This window comes from Zeus faber (assembly GCF_960531495.2).
Source record: "Zeus faber genome assembly, chromosome: 13".
NCBI lineage: Eukaryota > Metazoa > Chordata > Actinopteri > Zeiformes > Zeidae > Zeus > Zeus faber.
In genome coordinates, this window is record NC_137198.1 from 25,514,056 (window position 1) to 25,531,699 (window position 17,644).

Consider the following 17,644-nt stretch of genomic DNA (forward strand, 5'->3'; position numbering starts at 1 on the left):
GTTTGAGCAATCAGAAATGGTTTAACAATTGATTATCAATTTCTGATCATGTATCCATACTAACACCATTTTATCACACACACACACACACACACACACACACACACACACACACACACACACACATATAAATAAAGAAATGGTGAAGTGTGGGTTTGCGTGGTCAGTGTGTGGATCTGGGGACTCCTCTGACGGGAGACGCGTGTGGGGGCGTGGCCACACGCCGTGACGTTTACAAAGATGGCGGCCCCCATGAGTCAGGTCGTATGTTATGGAACGCAGGCACTTCTCGATGCGTTCAATGGACGTGGAGCGTTTTGAGGCAGACTACCATTAAACGTAAACACCATGCCAGAGCGGCGTGCCTAGCCAAAGTAGGAACAACTCGTTAAGGACAATTTTCGGAGACCATGTTAGCTCTCCGGACGATCGCCGCGGCGTGTTCGCGCCTGTCCCGCCCCGGTCCGCTCCGCCCGGCACGGAGGCGCTTGAGTCTCTTCTCCAACGCGACCCCATCGAACTGGAGCAAAGTGGTGTCGGACGCGGAGAAAATCGTCGGTTACCCCACCTCGTTCATGAGTTTACGCTGCTTGCTGAGCGACGAGCTGAGCAACGTGGCCATGCACGTCAGGAAGCTGGTGGGGACCAGGCACCCGCTGCTCAGCACTGCCCGGTAAGAGCCGCCAGCACAGCAGCCTGTCCGCCTCGAAGGGCACACGCAGCTGTAGTTAACAACATTCATTTGCTTGGCTAATGGCGTCATTCGGGGTTCCTTCAGCTGTGTGGAACTCTACACCCCAAGCCCCTTTAACCATGGCATCCAGGGCACGTGTCGATGCAACGGCTATTAAGAGTGACTGAAATCATTTACTTATTGTCGCCAGAGCAAACCAACAAAGTCGGAAAATGAAGGGGGAGAAAGGGATCATTAGGAGGTTTTCTGCCAAATAACACAATGCTGTCAAGCATGGCTGGCAGTTAATGCAGAGCTGTGATTGGTATAGTAGGTGGTTGATTTAGTGAATATACTGGTTTTGGTATTCTGCTCTTTTTTCCCCTCCATAATTAGTTCCCTATAATATTCCAATAATGGTCCATGTATGCTATGGAGGACCTGATTAGTAAGGAAGTGGGCTGTCAAATGTGGAAAAGTTGAAACCGACTGCACTAACTATAATGCAGCTTTTGTTGTTGATTCTAGCATTGAGAAAAGTACAGTAATTGTTTTTCGTGGTGGTCCATGGCATCATATACTAAACACATACGATAGAAATCATTATACTGAGGCACCAATAGTAATTTTGCATAGTTGTTGACGGTAGATCAAAGCAGTAATTACATGAGAATCAGGTTTTTAAGGTGTTTTTCTTCCAGGAAAACACTAAATTAATGATCAGCCTATAAATAGGCACCAGGTTCATTCTCAGGAAACCACCATAAAACATGTCCCAAATGAATTGATGCACATATTCACAGAGAATGTGAAATAATACCTTGAGACATAAAAGTACACCTATTATAGGGCCCAGTTATTTGTTTTTAACTATGGTATTATTTTAGTGTTTGTTTCTGTGCTTTTCTTATCAAAAAATGTATTCCTGTAGTGCGTCTGGGCCAAAATACATTGTTATGGTAATGTATCCCTACATTAATGTAACGATTTAGCATCTCATATTTTTGAAAGAAATATTACATTTAAATCTGCATTGAAATTGGTCTGGGGGTTTCTTCCCAGGAGTTGAAATCTACTTCTCGACACACACACACACACACACACACACACATACACACTCACCACTTAAGACGCTTAAGTATTGAGTGACCAATCTGTCCAGTCATGTATGCAAACACTAGGTTTGCAATCAATAATCATTGTTTTTTGTTTCTCAATCAATGAAGGATCGAGACATCTGGGAGAACATGCAGTGTCATCAGCAATACTAGAAGTATGAATGTGTTGGGTCACATTTGGTTCCTTTCATACATTAACTGAGGCTCATTTAGGTTTCATTTAGAGCTTTCGACTGGGATTTTGTCTAATCCTCTCAGTGGGTATCTGCTATCTGGGCTGCATTACTATGATCCAATTTACAGAACTGATTCCATTTTCGTCACATAAGGAGAAGATATGACCTTTAAGATAGAAGTTAGATAACGGAAAGTTGGTTGAGAAAAGCTTTGTTTAGGAACCCTTATCAACTCAAGGTATTGGCACCTCTACAGAACAATTGTAGTCTTTACCCTAAACATGTACAGTATACAGTACAACCATGGAATGTATTCGCTGGATTCTTTAACATTCTTAGCTGGCTACTTTAACATTGGTTTTTAAAGTGGTAATCCGTAAGATTGTTTTGTTAAAAAAAAGAAAAGGGAAAAAAAAGGCAGTATTTAAACATTTTGTTAACTGCCACTTTATAAGAAAAAGCCATTCAATGTATTTGTGTTATGCATGTGCTTCATTGATGGTGGCAGGGTCTGCCTTTCCCGGGCAGATCAGAAATGCAGTGAAAGGCAGTCACAGTGAATGACTTCCAGATCTTCGATCGGATGGGGGAATCTCACACCAATCTAGCTTGAATGGACTTTCGGTGTGTCGTTGTTGTTTGTCGGATTCAGTGTAAAGCCAGCTTTTGAACTCAGGGTAAACCCGGGTGTTGCAGTTTTTAATGGGGTTCAGGGACATGTAGTGTAATCTGCCCAACACAGACGATCTTATGGATTGCTACTTTAACTATGTATGCAAATATTGACATATTGTATACAATTCCCTATGATTACTGGTGTAATTAATTATACTCAATTCATCACCACCATACCCTAATTGCGCTCCATTCGAATGGTGCATGCGCCTGAAACTGCATTTTGTCTCATCATGCTGAAGCGGCTGTCAATTGCCCATTGATAGAACACATTGCACTATTATGCAATCGGCTTAATTGGGGGAAAAGTTACCTGTGCTTTCTAACTCACAAACCAATTGGAAGCAGGAACTCGGAGAGAGAGTCCTCAAACTCAATCTCGCCATGCGGACGGGTGTGTTGGAAACACTAGCCCAAGGGTGTAATAACCTATACACCTAAATCTGATATATATATATATGTGTGTGTGTGTGTGTGTGTGTGTGTGTGTGTGTGTGTGTGTGTGTGTGTGTGTGTGTGTGTGTGTGTGTGTGTGTGTGTGTGTGTGTGTGTGTGTGTGTGTGTGTGTGTGTGTGTGTGTGTGTGTGTGTGTGTTGGGGCGGGGGTGTTTGGGACGCAGCAGACCTCTGACAGTCCGACTCCTCACTGTCAGCTTGGGTTCGGCTGGTTCGTATTTCCCACCACCCCCCCACCACACTGTGTCTCCTCCACCCTAGACTTGCGGCAGATAAAAATATCCACAATAGCAGACAAGGCAGACCCTCGTGGAGTCCAGTGTCGGTTTTTCCTTTCACTTTTTTATTTATTTATTTTCTTCATTCTCAAAAAAACGCCGCTCAGCTTAGTTTGCCCCCGAAGTCTGGAGTTACGGCCAAAGGGGGCGCGGCCCAGAAGGATAAACGTTTTTTTTTCATCCCCTACCCCTGGCTTTAAGAACAGTTCCTGAGATTCTCTACTTTAGATTTTATTAAAGTATCATCATTGTTAGCAATGTAATATTTGCTCATGAAAAAGCGAGTATAGAAATGGGAGATGACATTTTGGCTTTTTGAGTGTCAAATTATCATTCCAATCAGTTATCACTACAATAAACTAGCTATGAAGACGCATGTAAAACAGAAAAAAATCTCTATAGATTACACTCAGTTTGAAACCACTTTGAATTTTTCAAAAAGGGAATTCAATTTTGTGGCTTAAAAGTCAATGTTGCAGACAGTGAAAAGGCCTACAAGACTTTATTTACGGTTGTACCGCCTGACATTTTTATCAAATGATGTCAAAAATCGAACAAACAAACAAAACAATTTTTTACAAAATAAAAAAATGGTAAATGCATGTATCTCCAAATTGTTTATTCCCCTTTTAAAAACCTTTTTTGTAATTTGCCCATGAACAGAGGCTTAAAGGGAAGACCTTTAATGTCCAATTGGTGAACTGATGATACAGATGTTTGACATTTGACACAGTAAGTGGCTTTCATGGCTACAGTTCACTACATTTGGTCTGATTCGAAAGCAAGTTGCTACTTTGTTTCATAAGGTGTGGTTAGTGTTCACCAACCAGAATTTGTGAACAAATGACAACTGGTCGTTCATCTCTTGGACAGAACATTTCCATGGGAAAATCACTTTCTGTCACATTCACGTTGACAACAATGGAGCAAGAGCAGCGCATTGTGACGGCGATCCTAGCTTTCATTATTACAATTTGAAAATTGAAATCAGTTAAAAGATCATACTCTCATATGTAGTTCGATGTTGTTTTGTTTTGAACAATTTCAATTATGATCTGTTGAAGTTATTAAGATGAATTTGTCATTTATAAGATCAGGCCAAGGGAGAACAATTACTCAGAAAATGTTTATTGTTACAAATTTCTAAAGAACAATGTAAAACAAATTACAAATAAACGCTTGTTATGAGGTAACTGTTCAAATTGTATGCACATTATAGACAATGCAAGACATCACCAACCTCACACTTAACAGTTGTAAAATAAAGTGCAAAACTGAAATATACTCTCCTGGCATTGTTAAAAAACACTTACGACAGTAAAATGTATTTGAACAACTTTAAATTGTGGACTAAAACAGCTTTGCATCTAAACGACAAGTGTCAGCTAAAGAAAGCAAAATACAAATAAAAAATAGAGCCTGGTTTACTGGAATACTTGTTTGCATAATGGGAACATAGTAGCATGTAGTTTTAAGAACACTACATGTACGTATGCCCTACATGTTGGCATGCAACAAACCTACAGGTCAGAAAAATGTAGGCCTTGGTTTACGTGATGGAGAATCGAAGGAGGTCCCAGACATACTGTTGCTGTGTGAGCCAGATGAAGAGCCTGGAGGTCCAGCTTCAGCCCTCAGGGAACATGAGATGACCCCTAAGCTGCTGAGTCATGGATGGTGGTGGGATGAGCGGGTGGGTCATAGGCGGTGGTGGGATGAGCGGGTGGGTCATGGGTGGTGGTGGGATGGGTGAGTGAATTATGGATGGTGGTGGGTTGGGTGGCTGAATCATGGGCCAGGTACTTGGAGGCATCGTTGGATCTGTTTCAATCCAGTTTGGGGGCAGGTGGGCGAAGTGGTTGGGCAGGAAACAAAGCATTCATAAAAATCGCATTAATTGCAAAACCATTTCAGTATTGGCCTGCTGCTGTTCTTGCATTGCCTTGAACCGATGGTCTTCAGCTTCAGCTTCCTGTTTCATTTTCATATGATATATATTTTTTTGTTTTCGAGAAAGCACGCCTCCTGCGTTTGGCGACCCAGACCAGCCTCATTCATGTCTTTGCGCTGCCTCTTTAGTTCAGCCAGATGTCCTTGTAGCCCACTGTCACCCCTGAATTTGCCTGTCTTTTTTGGGATTGTGCACCATGAATAGCCCACTTTGGACCAGGGCTGCAGATATTCCTCTATAATCACATTCAAATTTGTATGCTTTATTATTTTTAATATTCAGTTATATCAAAAATTGCTTCTGAAAAGGTCCCACTTGTGTTCTCACGGTCCAGTGACAAGGGGTCCACGAGCCGGTGATTGGGAACCTCTGCACTAGAGGACATTCCGTCCGGGATGGTCGGATTTATTTCCCACTTTCATCACCACATCTGTGGAATTACTGGACATTCTGGTCAAATGAGCACTCTCCCCTGTACTCACAGTGACACACCGAAGGAGGGAAACGCGCCAGTGCGCTTGTGCGTCTCCATGGCGCAGACTTCGCACAACATTACCAGGAAAACTTCTCTCTAATGTGCATTTACCGTGCCGCAAACCTGATGGATTAACTTATCTAGAACTTTTTGCTCATCACATGGGAACTGATTTACTAACTTTAGCCAAAACATTTATAATCAGTTGTTTATTTATAAAAAATAAATACACAATCAAATAGCAATTTCAGCATTCGACTAGTGATTCTATTTAAATATTCAAATTCTATTCAATTTTCGTTCCTGCAGCCCTCTTTCCACTCCTTCTGCTCTGTTCAACCTCAGCAGTCCTGCTGAAACCCGTGTCACTGGATGTAGCGCTGTTTGCAGTGTTCCCTGTAAATGAAGGGCAAAATGTCGCATTGCGCTGTGTTGTCAAACTGAACATGTCAAGGTGTCTCCAATTAATGATTAACATGTGAGTAATAAAGTATTCAAATCATTTAACGCATGGCATTAGTAGCATGCAGAAGCCAAATCCTGTCTGTCCATACCATCTCCAGCCTCAATGCACGCATGCACCTAATGGAGTGGGGAACAAAAACACTTTGTTTTGACTGGCTCGATATCAGCCGAGCCGGCGTCATCCTCCTTTGTTGGTGTAGGAGTGGGAGATGATGTGGAAAAGAGTCTCTTCTACATACGACTCCACCACATTTTTTTGGGTTGCTCATTGGTCTTGTAGCCAGGATTCTATCCAGGTCATCAATCCATGGGAATTAATTTCCATAGAAAATTTTCCATAGAACATCATGTACTTTTATGTATTGCGTTGGTCCACTCTGCGCTCAATTCCCCTTTCTCTCCATTTATCACTGAAGAGTTTGAAGACCTCGGTGTTCTTATGTGTTTCGACGAGCAACTGTGTGTTTACGAGCGCACACCTGTCCACGAGGGAGGGGGCGGGGCTTAGTTCTATATCGACAAACGTGATTGGTCAGAGGTGAAGCTTTCCGATCAGCTTTAGATCGTCCTGATTGGCTTCCTGTTGCAACTTGCCGAGCGCGGAAATGAACTGATTTGCAGACTTTATTATCGAAATGATCCACCCAGCACTTATTCAAATTGTTCAACAGATCTTCCCGGTAAAAAAACTACCGCAATTACCGGATAACGGAAACGTCGATGACAATTCCAAACGATTGTGTGCCCAAAAATACACAGTAACTCAATCAGTATTTACTTAAGTAGTTTTATTTAGTAAACTACTTACATACTCTTAATCACATTATTTTCCAAGTAACTTTTTCTCTCAAAAGTGGAAAAAAATTATGCCATATAGTGATGCAAGACTCGTGAACAATTAGTTCCAAACAAATCTTTAAAATGACTCTGAGTCGTAAGTCCGGCAAAAGAGCTGTTCGTTCAGGACTCTGTTTCTGGACTGGAATCTCGACCGAAAAGACCCAATTGCCCCAAGTTGCGAGTGCCGCATGCGCCCCAAGCGTAGGCAATTGCTTTCTGACCCGATCACAAACGAGGATCCGTGAGTCACGAGTCACGCATGCGCAAGTTACACCAACCCAATCAAATCAAACAAAGGAAGAGTCAGAAAATTGAACAAATCTTTTTTACCGAGTCCCTCGTTAAAAGCCGAATCTTCAAAGAGTCAAATTTCTCATCACAAATGTAATACTTTGTCCCCGTAGACTAAATTACAATCTAATCGCCAATGACAATTTATACTAGTTAAGTAAGTAGAATTTTTCACTTTAGTAAAAATATATTTTAGACAATTTTTTGTTTTTAATTTATGACAAAGCAAGTACAGTATGTTCCTACAGAAGTATTCACATTTTCTCAGATGTCAGGATCGGTGCAATTCAGGGAGCTCAGGGCCACTTCGCATTTAGCACAAGCGAAGCATGCGCCGCAAAACAAAAAAAACGTCAGCATCATTTATTCATCGCCGGCATAATTCAAGACCCGTCCACGTTTATACGAATATTTATGAAAACATCGTATTTTCTTCTCGTTTTGGCCTCCCCGTTTACACGAGAACTGCGTTTAGGTCACTGAAAAATTAAGCTTTTGGGGAACGCCTTCCAGGGTGGAGATTTTTCAAAACATTTTTTTGCCGTGTATTTGTGTGGGCGGGTAAAAGCTGGAATACGCTTCTCCGTCTGCATGTAAGAGAATGTGTACAGGTGTGGTTCAGACACATTGCTGTGGCTGTTTGCTTTTATACTGGTACAGATTTTGTTCATAATGTTAGGGGTCCACTGGAGGACAGTGTCACATTTAGTGAACCACAATGTGCAGAAAACATCTTAAAAAGATGAAAAAAGAAATCTCTTATTTTTCAAAACTTTATTTGAAAACCCCTAAAAACATACAAATGCAAACGCGAGTCGCGCTTCTATTTTCTTTTCCGTTTCGAATCCGCCTCCCGACAGGAAGTTGGGCAATTCAACCAATCGGCCTCTTTTGACGTGCAGGACTGTGCAACGCGTTGCTAAGATTTGGGAGGTCGACTCCTGTGCGAACCTCTGCGACCTACGCTTACCCATAACCCCTTCGCATCGTAGCTCCAACATCTACCTATGCAGAAGCATCAACCGGACTTCAACGTAGCTTCTTGGAAACGCTCACGTCATCACCTCAACTTGCGTCAGGAGGCTTAAAATAACTTTTGTCGTTTAAAATCGCTAGTGCGTTTATGTGGGGAAAGAAAAATGTTTTAAGAATAATTCATATACGTGTGGACGAGGCCTGGGGCGGAACAATAGAAAAACAGACAGGGGATCGATACGAGGAAAAGCGTGAAGTCGTTTGCGAATACGTGAAAACGGAGCAGGCGATGGTTCCCCCAATTCCCTTGCACCACCAGCGCCGCCGCCTCTGCTGCTGCTGCTGTCGTGGGAGGGTGTGGTGACCTGCTCACAACCCTTTAAAATGACAGCAGTCAATTACTCACACATGGTTACTTCCCTACTCTCGGTCTCTCTCTGTGTCTTCCTCTCTTCCTCGCTCTCTCTGCGTCGCCCGGCCCCTTTGCGGGAGGGCGCTTGGTGATTGATTGATGTACGCTGGCGTGGAAACTGACATAAATATTCATCATGTACCGCCCTCGGGGCCGCAGACTTTTACTCGGGCTCCCCGCCAAACACGGCAAGCTTCATCACTTTAGTCTGTAGCAAAGAGAACTGAATGTTTTTTTTTTTTTTTCCAGACGTTTTTTGTTGTTGTTATGCTTATTGTTCTAAGGACCTGAGTGTCCGGTGCCTGGAAATTGTTTCAGTCCACGTGTGTTCCACGTAGTTTTTATTTTCCTCTATCTTCTTAGTATCACGACTCACCGAGTCATTCACCTTTTTCTGGCCATGTTTGATCTTTTATCTGTCACTTGTCTTCCCTCCCTCTCTCTCTCTCTCCCTCTCTCTCCCACTCTCTTGCCTTCCCTCGCTCCCTCTCTCTCCTTCCCTGGTCCTGCCTCTCTGGCTCTCTCCCTCACATTATTCTCTCTCTCTCTCTCTCTCTCTCTCTCTCTCGCTCTCATCTGCTCTGTGTTTGCTTGATGCTTTTGGTGTTTTGTTTTTTACTGGTTGGATGGTTTTGATGATTTTTTTTGTGCTTTACTTAATTATTTTATTTAAAACATTCTTTATTTTTTATATTGTGCTTGTACCAAATAAAGAGTTAAAAAAAACTCTAACTCTCTACCAATTCAAAAAGCTGCTGGCACGGGGAAACTGGTTTGCATCGCCAAAGCAAATGAAAAAGAAAAACTATAATGAAAAATTCAAAAGAAAAATGTAAATGTCGCAGTGAGAAAATATGCAAATGAAGGAAGGTAACCTCAAATAAAAATATAATATTTTAAGCATTCCTGTTAAAAAATAAAAGAATTAATATACAGATGAGTATAAATATACCTAGAATAACTCTTATCTCTCTCTATCTACTCATTTTTTCTTCAATTCAAAAGGCTTTTTTGGCATGGGCAGACATACGTTTACATCGGCAAAGCAAATATAATTTAAAAAAAAAATGTAAATGTTGCAGTGAAAATAATAAATCTCTGCTTCTCTTTGTCTTTCTCTGTTTTTATCCCTGCTTTCTCTATTTTTCCCATCTCCTCTACCTTTATCTCTCATCCGTCCGCTCTTCTGTCTCCTGTTCCTCTGCACCACCCTCCACCCTCCAAGTGGTGCAGGGCTGGGTTGGGACGGGGGGACGGGGGGTACAAAGAGGAGGCCAGTGTCTGGGCAGTGAGCGCAGTGGGGGGCGTGTCTGCTCGTCTGCCTGGGAGCCCCTAACGAGGATGTGATTCATGATGTGGAAGCGGGGGTGGGTGGGTGGGGGTGTGGGGGGTCTGGGTGGGGGCAGGGGGTGGGGGGGTGGGTTCCCCAGGGATGGGATTAGAGGTGCTCCTTCTAACTGCTCCCTGGCGAGAGCGAGGAGATATTTAATCTGCCTACCACGCTGGCGGGCTGTGTGTGTGTGTGTGTGTGTGTGTGTGTGTGTGTGTGTGTGTGTGTGTGTGTGTGTGTGTGTGTGTGTGTGTGTGTGTGTGTGTGTGTGTGTGTGTGTGTGTGTGTGTGTGTGTGTGTGTGTGTGTGTGTGTGTGTAAAAGGGGGCGGAACCATCGGGGGAGAAAAAGTATATAATGGCGTAACTGATCCATTATATCCCTCTTATGTGCCCCCCCCCCCCCCCCATCGTGTACCTAAAGTCTTAGTTTAAAATGGTGAAGATGAAGTCGTTTTTTAGGAATTTCTACAGTGGGTCTGGAAAAGTACTGCAGTTTTTGGGTTTTTTTTAAAGTTACCTCAACAACTGGTATTTATGGGGCTGGTCTATCATCTTTGGTGGTTGTTCCTAACGAACAGCGATTGTAATAGTAATTTATGAACTTGCACGGGCTGGCATGCCATTTTATTTCTGACCTTATAGCATCTGTTACGTCCATTTAGCCCCTTCAAAGAACTGTAGCAATCATATTGCATTCCTAATGGGTTATTGTGTCGCAAAAGGTCATCAAGGTTTTGTCAGTTATAATAAAACCTTTGCCCTGAGATTAGAGGGAACCTAACCTTGGTTCCTAGGCTTCAGGGTTTTCAGTCTTGTAGCAAACAAGCTGTATTATCAACAATTCTCTTTAATCCAGGACTATTGTGGCCACTGAGGAAACAAAAGACCGTGAAACCGGTGCCATTCTAACCCTTGCATCCATTTCTTTGTGATTTTCAGAGGTTTCGTCTACGACAGCAGAAACAATCTTCAGATGAGGGGCCTGGTGGTCCTGCTCATGTCTAAAGCGGCAGGACCCAGCCACACTGCACAGCCTGACCTCCTGATCCAGGACATGGTCAGTGGCATCTACCCCAGGTAAACCCCGTTAAGTAGCCACAATCTCAAAGAGATTGGTTGCTCCTACCGTGGCCGGAATGTTCACCAAGATTTCCTTTTACTTGCTTTTCTTGGTGGCCGGCCGTACCCTTGTATTACAGTTGATTCTGTTGATCCAGTCAATTTTTGGGGGGGTTCATAATATAAGTATTGTATTGGAAGTCATGTACTGACGAGCATTCTACAAAAACAGGAACTTGATTTGGCTAATAACAAGGTAGCAACTTGCTAACTCAAGCGCAAAACGTCCTCAGATTTCTCTTCAAAGTGCACAATTACGTGACCGAAGACAGAAAATTAAATTAAATTCTGGCTGTGACTAATGTCGGATGGTCCTCTCTTGCCCACCCCTTTATGTGGTCCCAATTTAAAAAATCAGATTCATATAATTAGACAATTAATGTTGCTACAACTCACGGTATGCTCCGAAATTATCAAATAACTTACCGGCTCAGCTTTGCAACTAAAGTAGCTGTTGTTGTGGTGTTGTATTTTTTGCACTGCAAGTCGTGGAATTAGCATTAGGGTTAGTTGGGAGTAGATGTTGCGATTCACAAGAAAATTATACCGACTGCTACCATTCCGGTGGTTACCTGGGAGTGTGGTAGTCTCTGCCCACAGGTAAGAGTTTAGGGAGGGAGACAGAGTCAGGAGAGCCAGGTACCACTGGGTGATCCGTTGTGTCCTTCATGCGGTGGAGCCACTGCAACAGGGTGTGGTCCAAACAGATGGTGAAAGCTCGTCCCAGGAGGTAGTGGAGGGAATCAACCGCTCACTTGATCGCTTAGCACTGGTCACTCGGTCCTTTACATCTCCTGGGACAGGACCGCGCCCAGCCCTCTGTTCGACGCGTCTGTCTGCAGACAGAAAGGGAGAGTGAAGGTAGGGTTAAACAGCACTGGCTTCCCACAGAGAGCTGACTTTCCCCTCTCAAACGCCTGCTGGCACTTCTCTGACCACTGGACTGTATCTGGAGCACCCCTTCGAGTTAAGTCGGACAAGGGGCTGGTTAGCTCCAAAAAGTCGGGGACAAACCTCCTATAGTAGCCGGCCAGCCCCAAGAACTGCTTTACCTCCTTCTTGGACCGCAACGGTTTTATGACCCATGTGGTACCCCAGATACTGTACCTCCCTTCGTCCCACGGCACACTTCTTTGGGTTGGCGGTGAGCCCAGCACGCCTCAGGGACTCAAGCACAGCGCCCACATGCTGTATATGCCGCTCCCAAGTGTCGCTGTGAATGATAACGTCATCTAGGTAGGCCCCGGCGTATGCTACATGCAGACGCAGGACGTGGTCCACGAGTCTCGGAAAGGTGGCAGAGGCACTGAACAACCCAAATGGAAGTGTGCGAATGGAAGTGTGCGAAAGTGGTATAAGCCAAACGGAGTGGAGAACGCTGATTTTTCCTTGGACTCCTGAAACAAGGGAATCTGCCAGTATCCCTTGGTTAAATCCAGTGTCGTGAAAAAACGAGCCGTACCTAACTGGACGAGAAGTTCATCGACCCGGTGCATCGGGTAGGCATCGAACTTTGACACTGGGTTCACCCTTCGGTAGTCTACGCAGAACCAGACCGACCCATCGAGCTTACCCACCACCACGATGGAACCAGACCAGTCACTTGACCAGTCACACGCCTCTATTCGGCCCATGCTCAGCATGGCCTCTAATTCCGCCTGCACGATTTTGCCTTTATGTTTGGGCAGGTGATACGGCAGAGGGCGCACCTTCACCCCCGGGGTCCTCTCCACATGGTGGTGTATGAAGGACGTGAGGCCTGACAGGGAGGAGAAAACATCAGAGAAGCAATGCTGAAGTGCAGCCATGTCCCTCCTCTGGGATCGAGAGAGATGGTCACTTAACAGGGCCGCAGTATGATCGGCTGCTTTTTGAAACTTCGGCTAATCCCGCTCAATGACCGACATGACCAGAGCCACGGAGCCCGCCGGTTGTATAAGAGGCGCTGACGTTCCTGAGCCCGGAGCAAACTATCCTGTGATAACAGCCGAATTAGTGCGTGTAACTTTTCTCTCAGGTGCATAACATACTGTATTTCATTCTTACTGGTGCTCGGACCTTCCTTCCAGTTTTCTTTAATTAGGTCTAGCACCCCCCGGGGTCTCCTGCCAAAGAGCAGTTCAAAGGGAGAAAGTCCCGTGGAGGCCTAGGGAACCTTCCGCACCGCAAACAACAGGGGGTCCAACCACTTGTCCCAATTACGGCTGTCGTTGTGAACAAACTTTCGAATCGTGTTTTTCAGCATTTTATTAAAGTGCTCCACCAGGCCGTTGGTCTGGGGATGGTAGACGCTGGTCCAAATTGAGCGAACGCCCAGTAACTCGTAAAGTTCCCGACGTATGCGTGACATAAATGTAGTGCCCCGGTCGGTCAGGATTTCCTTTGGAATCCCAACACAGGAGATGACCTGAAAGATGCATACGATCAACTATTTTGAATGAGTACAAGGCCTCTACCTGTAGAAGGGGTATTTTAAAACATTGTCTTTGTTTCCCCAGAGTTTATGTAAAGGGAAATGTTCTTTCTCTCTACAATGTCAATTCTAACATGGAAGAACCAGATCACATTTTGTCCTGTTTACCTCGTATGGAGATGAAGAATAACCACAGGGGAGCTTGGAGGTGCATTGTAAGGGATTTTAATCCGGGTCTGCCAGTTCAAGTGTACAAGTTCCTGTGAATTCACTGTCTGAGGGTAACATCCCAGAGACAGTTGAGGGGCACAGATTTGTAAAGGACTTCAGACCTAAGCCTCTTTATTCTGCAGAATAAATATCTTGAATATTCTGGGGTTTTTTTCTTGTAGCGGGCAGATTAACCTCACCATTCATTGCAGAAGAATTTCTCCCACAGTGCCTGCGCCACACTTTTGGCCGTATTACTGCACTGCTTCGGGGTACCAGGTTGCGTAATCCACGCGTACAAACTCAAAATGATACCCCTGGGCACTGCGGCCTAACGGCCCGATGAGGTCCACACCGAGTCTTTCGAACGGGACCTGGACTAGGAGGGGCCTCGACGGCGCTCTTGGTGTAGCCGGAGGGTTGACTAACTGGCACTCAGGACTAGCAGCGCACAATTTATGTACATCTGCCCAAATGTCCGGCCAAGAGGCAGGCCATTAGCCGCTGTCATGTTTTATCGTGACCAGCCATCGGGTTATGGTGAGCCGCCTAGAAGAGCAGGCAGCTCTTCGGCACCAACAACTGGGTTATCTCCTCTCCTGAGTGTCACGGCTCACTCGATTTTACCTGTCCCTAATCACTGAAAAATACAGGTGAGTGAGCACGGCGTCTGGGCGTATCAATACGCCATCAATTTTAAGTACCCCCCAAAGGCCCTGTGTAGGGTGTCGTCTAGCGACTGCTTCAGCGGACAATCATTGATAGGGAAGGTTAAAGGTGACCGGGGGAGATCCTATTTGAGATCCCGTCACCCCTGCACCTGGCTCGCCTGCCGACAACCCCTCCACGTCACCTTGCACCATGCAACACTTGCATCACTCTACCAACCGTGAATGCACTCCCCCAGTCTCTCTCATTGTTTCGTCAAACCGTGGCCAAATTTAGGGAGTGCGACAGGCGGGAACTAACCGCAGCCTGTATCTTTATGCTTTTTTCCCCATGTAATGAATTTCGAGCCGGACCACCTGGAAGAGTTTCATCCGGGGGTAGTCCCGGATTGCCCAGCCATTTGCACAGCTCCCTGATTTCCTGTGGCAGCACCGCCCTTGGAGCTGAGGGAGGACAGGGAGGGGACAGCACGGGAAGGGGAGAGAGCGTCCTGCGGCACCACAGGACCCGGCTGGTAGACATCCGCCCTCCCGCCAAGAAAGGTGGCGTCTCCCGATGCTCATGGGTGTGGCGGAGCTCCGGTCATTCTTCTTGGGGGAGCCGGGACAGGCTGGGGACCCGGTGAATCCCGCCTGGGTCCTGGGTTATGACGCAGCGCCCCCCCCCACCCCCAGACATTCTCCTCCGGGCCGTTGGGACGGGCTAGAGACCCAGGGAATCCTGTGTGGGGTCCTTGAGTCGGACCTGGGCTCACGGTGTGCTCCCAGGAGCTCACGCTGGTGAGGACATGCTCCAGGTGGCAGCGGAGGTAGTCCCGCTCCTCCTTGAGGTCCGCAAGGGGTTTCTGTAGCCAGCGGATCGGCTCCGGAGCACCTTTCCCTCGGCGCCCTGCGCCTCCCAGGTCCCTGTTCAGGCGCCACTTCTGGGAGTCTCTACCCACAGGTAAGGGTTTAGGGAGGGAACCGGAGTCCTTTCTGTCGTGGTGCACCAACATGGCGAAAGTTTTTATTAAAGGTTCAACAGAACGGCTCGCTGGCCACACGTATAAATAATAATTAATAATAATAATAATGGTGAGGATAATTTTGGGCGCAGGAGGAATGGCGTTCCTAACTTTCTCCTGGTCGGCTGACGAGCCTGTGCAGCGATCCCCTCTGCAAGACAAACATTAAGAAACTCCCTGCCTCGAGTCGGACCAATCAGTGCCACGAGGGCGCCGTTTGATGTTACATTACATTTAGCAGACGCTTTTATCCAAGGCGACTTACAATTGTTCAAACACCGACGGACACAGCCATCAGGAGCAATTAGGGGTTAAGTGTCTTGCTCAAGGACACTACAGCATGCTAGCAGGAGGAGCCTGGGATTGAACCAGCAACCTTTAGATTACTAGACGACCAGCTCTACCTCCTGAGCTACCACCCCCCTCGGTTTGGACCGATACGAGGCAGCTTGGCGACCGCAGAAAAGGGAACCACACTGTTGTCTGCAGCCGGTGCTTGACCACTCCCCGTCTGCCACAGGGAGATAATTATCAACCTCTCACGTGTGCAACTTTTCAAGTGCAACTTTTCATATAACACAAATGTGTTCTCGGGGGGTTGCATAAAAAGACAAAATGTTATATTTTATTTATTTGTTTTTGTTCTTTTTTTGATGCGGTGTAGCTCAACTCAAAGTTGCCTCGTCCCTTCAGCGTTACCATTTCTGCCAAGAAATCAAAGCACCCTTTAGGTAAATCTTACCTAAAAACAACCATGGCTTTTTGAAGTGATTGAAGTGCTTGAATTTCGTCCTCAGAAATTGAAGTACTGGAATACCTTGAAAATAGCCCCCTTTGTGCTGACGTGCTTCAAAGATCCTTGAAAAAAAATCTGATCATTGAAAACCTGTGATATTCTGCCTGGTTTTGTTATTCAAATCGTTATCTAAAAAAAAAAAATATTTTTACAATGTAGATTATGCCAGTGAATTTAATGCAGCATGGTTGGAAATAGACGTGTGTATATATATATTAGGGTTCGACAGATCGGATTTATTATATAAAAATGTGTCCTGCATGCCTGTTCAAAATGGCACAGATTAACAAAATGAAGGGATAACTTTGCAATAAAAAATAAGCACCAAATGTCAAAATAAAGACATTAGAACATCGGGAGGATCAGTCGAGCCCAGGTTTCTTCAGTCAATGGTTTAGTCTTGTTTTTGTGGACTGCCAGGCGTTCTGCTCACCGCACAGGGGTGTCCTTCTCTCGCGTGCGTGTGTGACGTTGAAGGTCACACGCCAGGCGCTCGGCTCACCGCACAGGGGTGTCCTCCTCTCGCGTGAGTGTGTGACGTTGAAGGTCACGCACCCAGCGCTTGGCTCAAATCTCCAGCGCTTCCTCTCGTGCTTCACGTATTGGATGAACGCGGGATGCGTTTTTTTGGGCTTGTTACGAAAATCTGACAAGCAACTTTGTTTTTTTTTTGTTTTTTTTACATTTATGGTCACTATTTTCCCCACTGCAGAGGTTGCCAACAACTGGGTTGGGAGCATTTGCCACCAGGCTGTGAAAAGATGGGCGGTAATCTTTTCAGAAGCGATCTCTGCTCCGCCGCGATCAAATCTGCTCTGATCACAGGCTCCGCTCCACAGCGTGATCAGAGCGATCTTTTCTCCAAACAGAGCAAATAAAAACAGTATGTTTTTATTGTAGATGTATTTAATCCCCCCCCCCCCCCCTTCCTATTTTGTGAATATCGCCACAAATATCAGTCCTGGTCAAACAAATATTGGTATCATATCAGCCCTTAAATACCCAAATCAGGCATCTCTCTCTCTCTCTCTCGGCAGTTTCGCCTACCTCACGCCACCCGAGGGGTATTCAGGGACCTCCGGAACAGAGACAGAGAAGACGGGCTTGTGGAAAACACACAAGTTTATTGTGGAGAGTTGGCTTGATAGAACAAGCCCCAGAGCAGATGGACACAGGTCATGACAGAGCTGCTCTCTCCTGAGTGTGTGTGTGGGGATGGGGGTTTTAACCTGTTGCATATTAGACCAACCAACGAGCAACAGGTATACAGCCACTCTGATCCTGGGTCCCTAATTTCCTAGATCCAGGTCATGTGTGGC

The 17,644-nt window shown here is 45.4% G+C and overlaps 1 protein-coding gene across 2 annotated transcripts in view; it reads left to right on the forward strand.

Annotated features, from left to right (window-relative positions):
- The first annotated feature begins 250 nt into the window (after nucleotides 1-250).
- Nucleotides 251-17,644, forward strand: part of pdss2 (prenyl (decaprenyl) diphosphate synthase, subunit 2) — a 50,144-nt gene continuing 32,750 nt past the window's right edge. For both annotated transcript variants that reach the window (XM_080012310.1, XM_080012311.1), the window contains exons 1-2: nucleotides 251-673; nucleotides 11,055-11,192. In XM_080012310.1, the coding sequence (XP_079868436.1) occupies nucleotides 411-673; nucleotides 11,055-11,192 (401 nt within the window). In that variant the 5' untranslated portion in view covers nucleotides 251-410. The remainder of the gene's footprint in view (nucleotides 674-11,054; nucleotides 11,193-17,644) is intronic.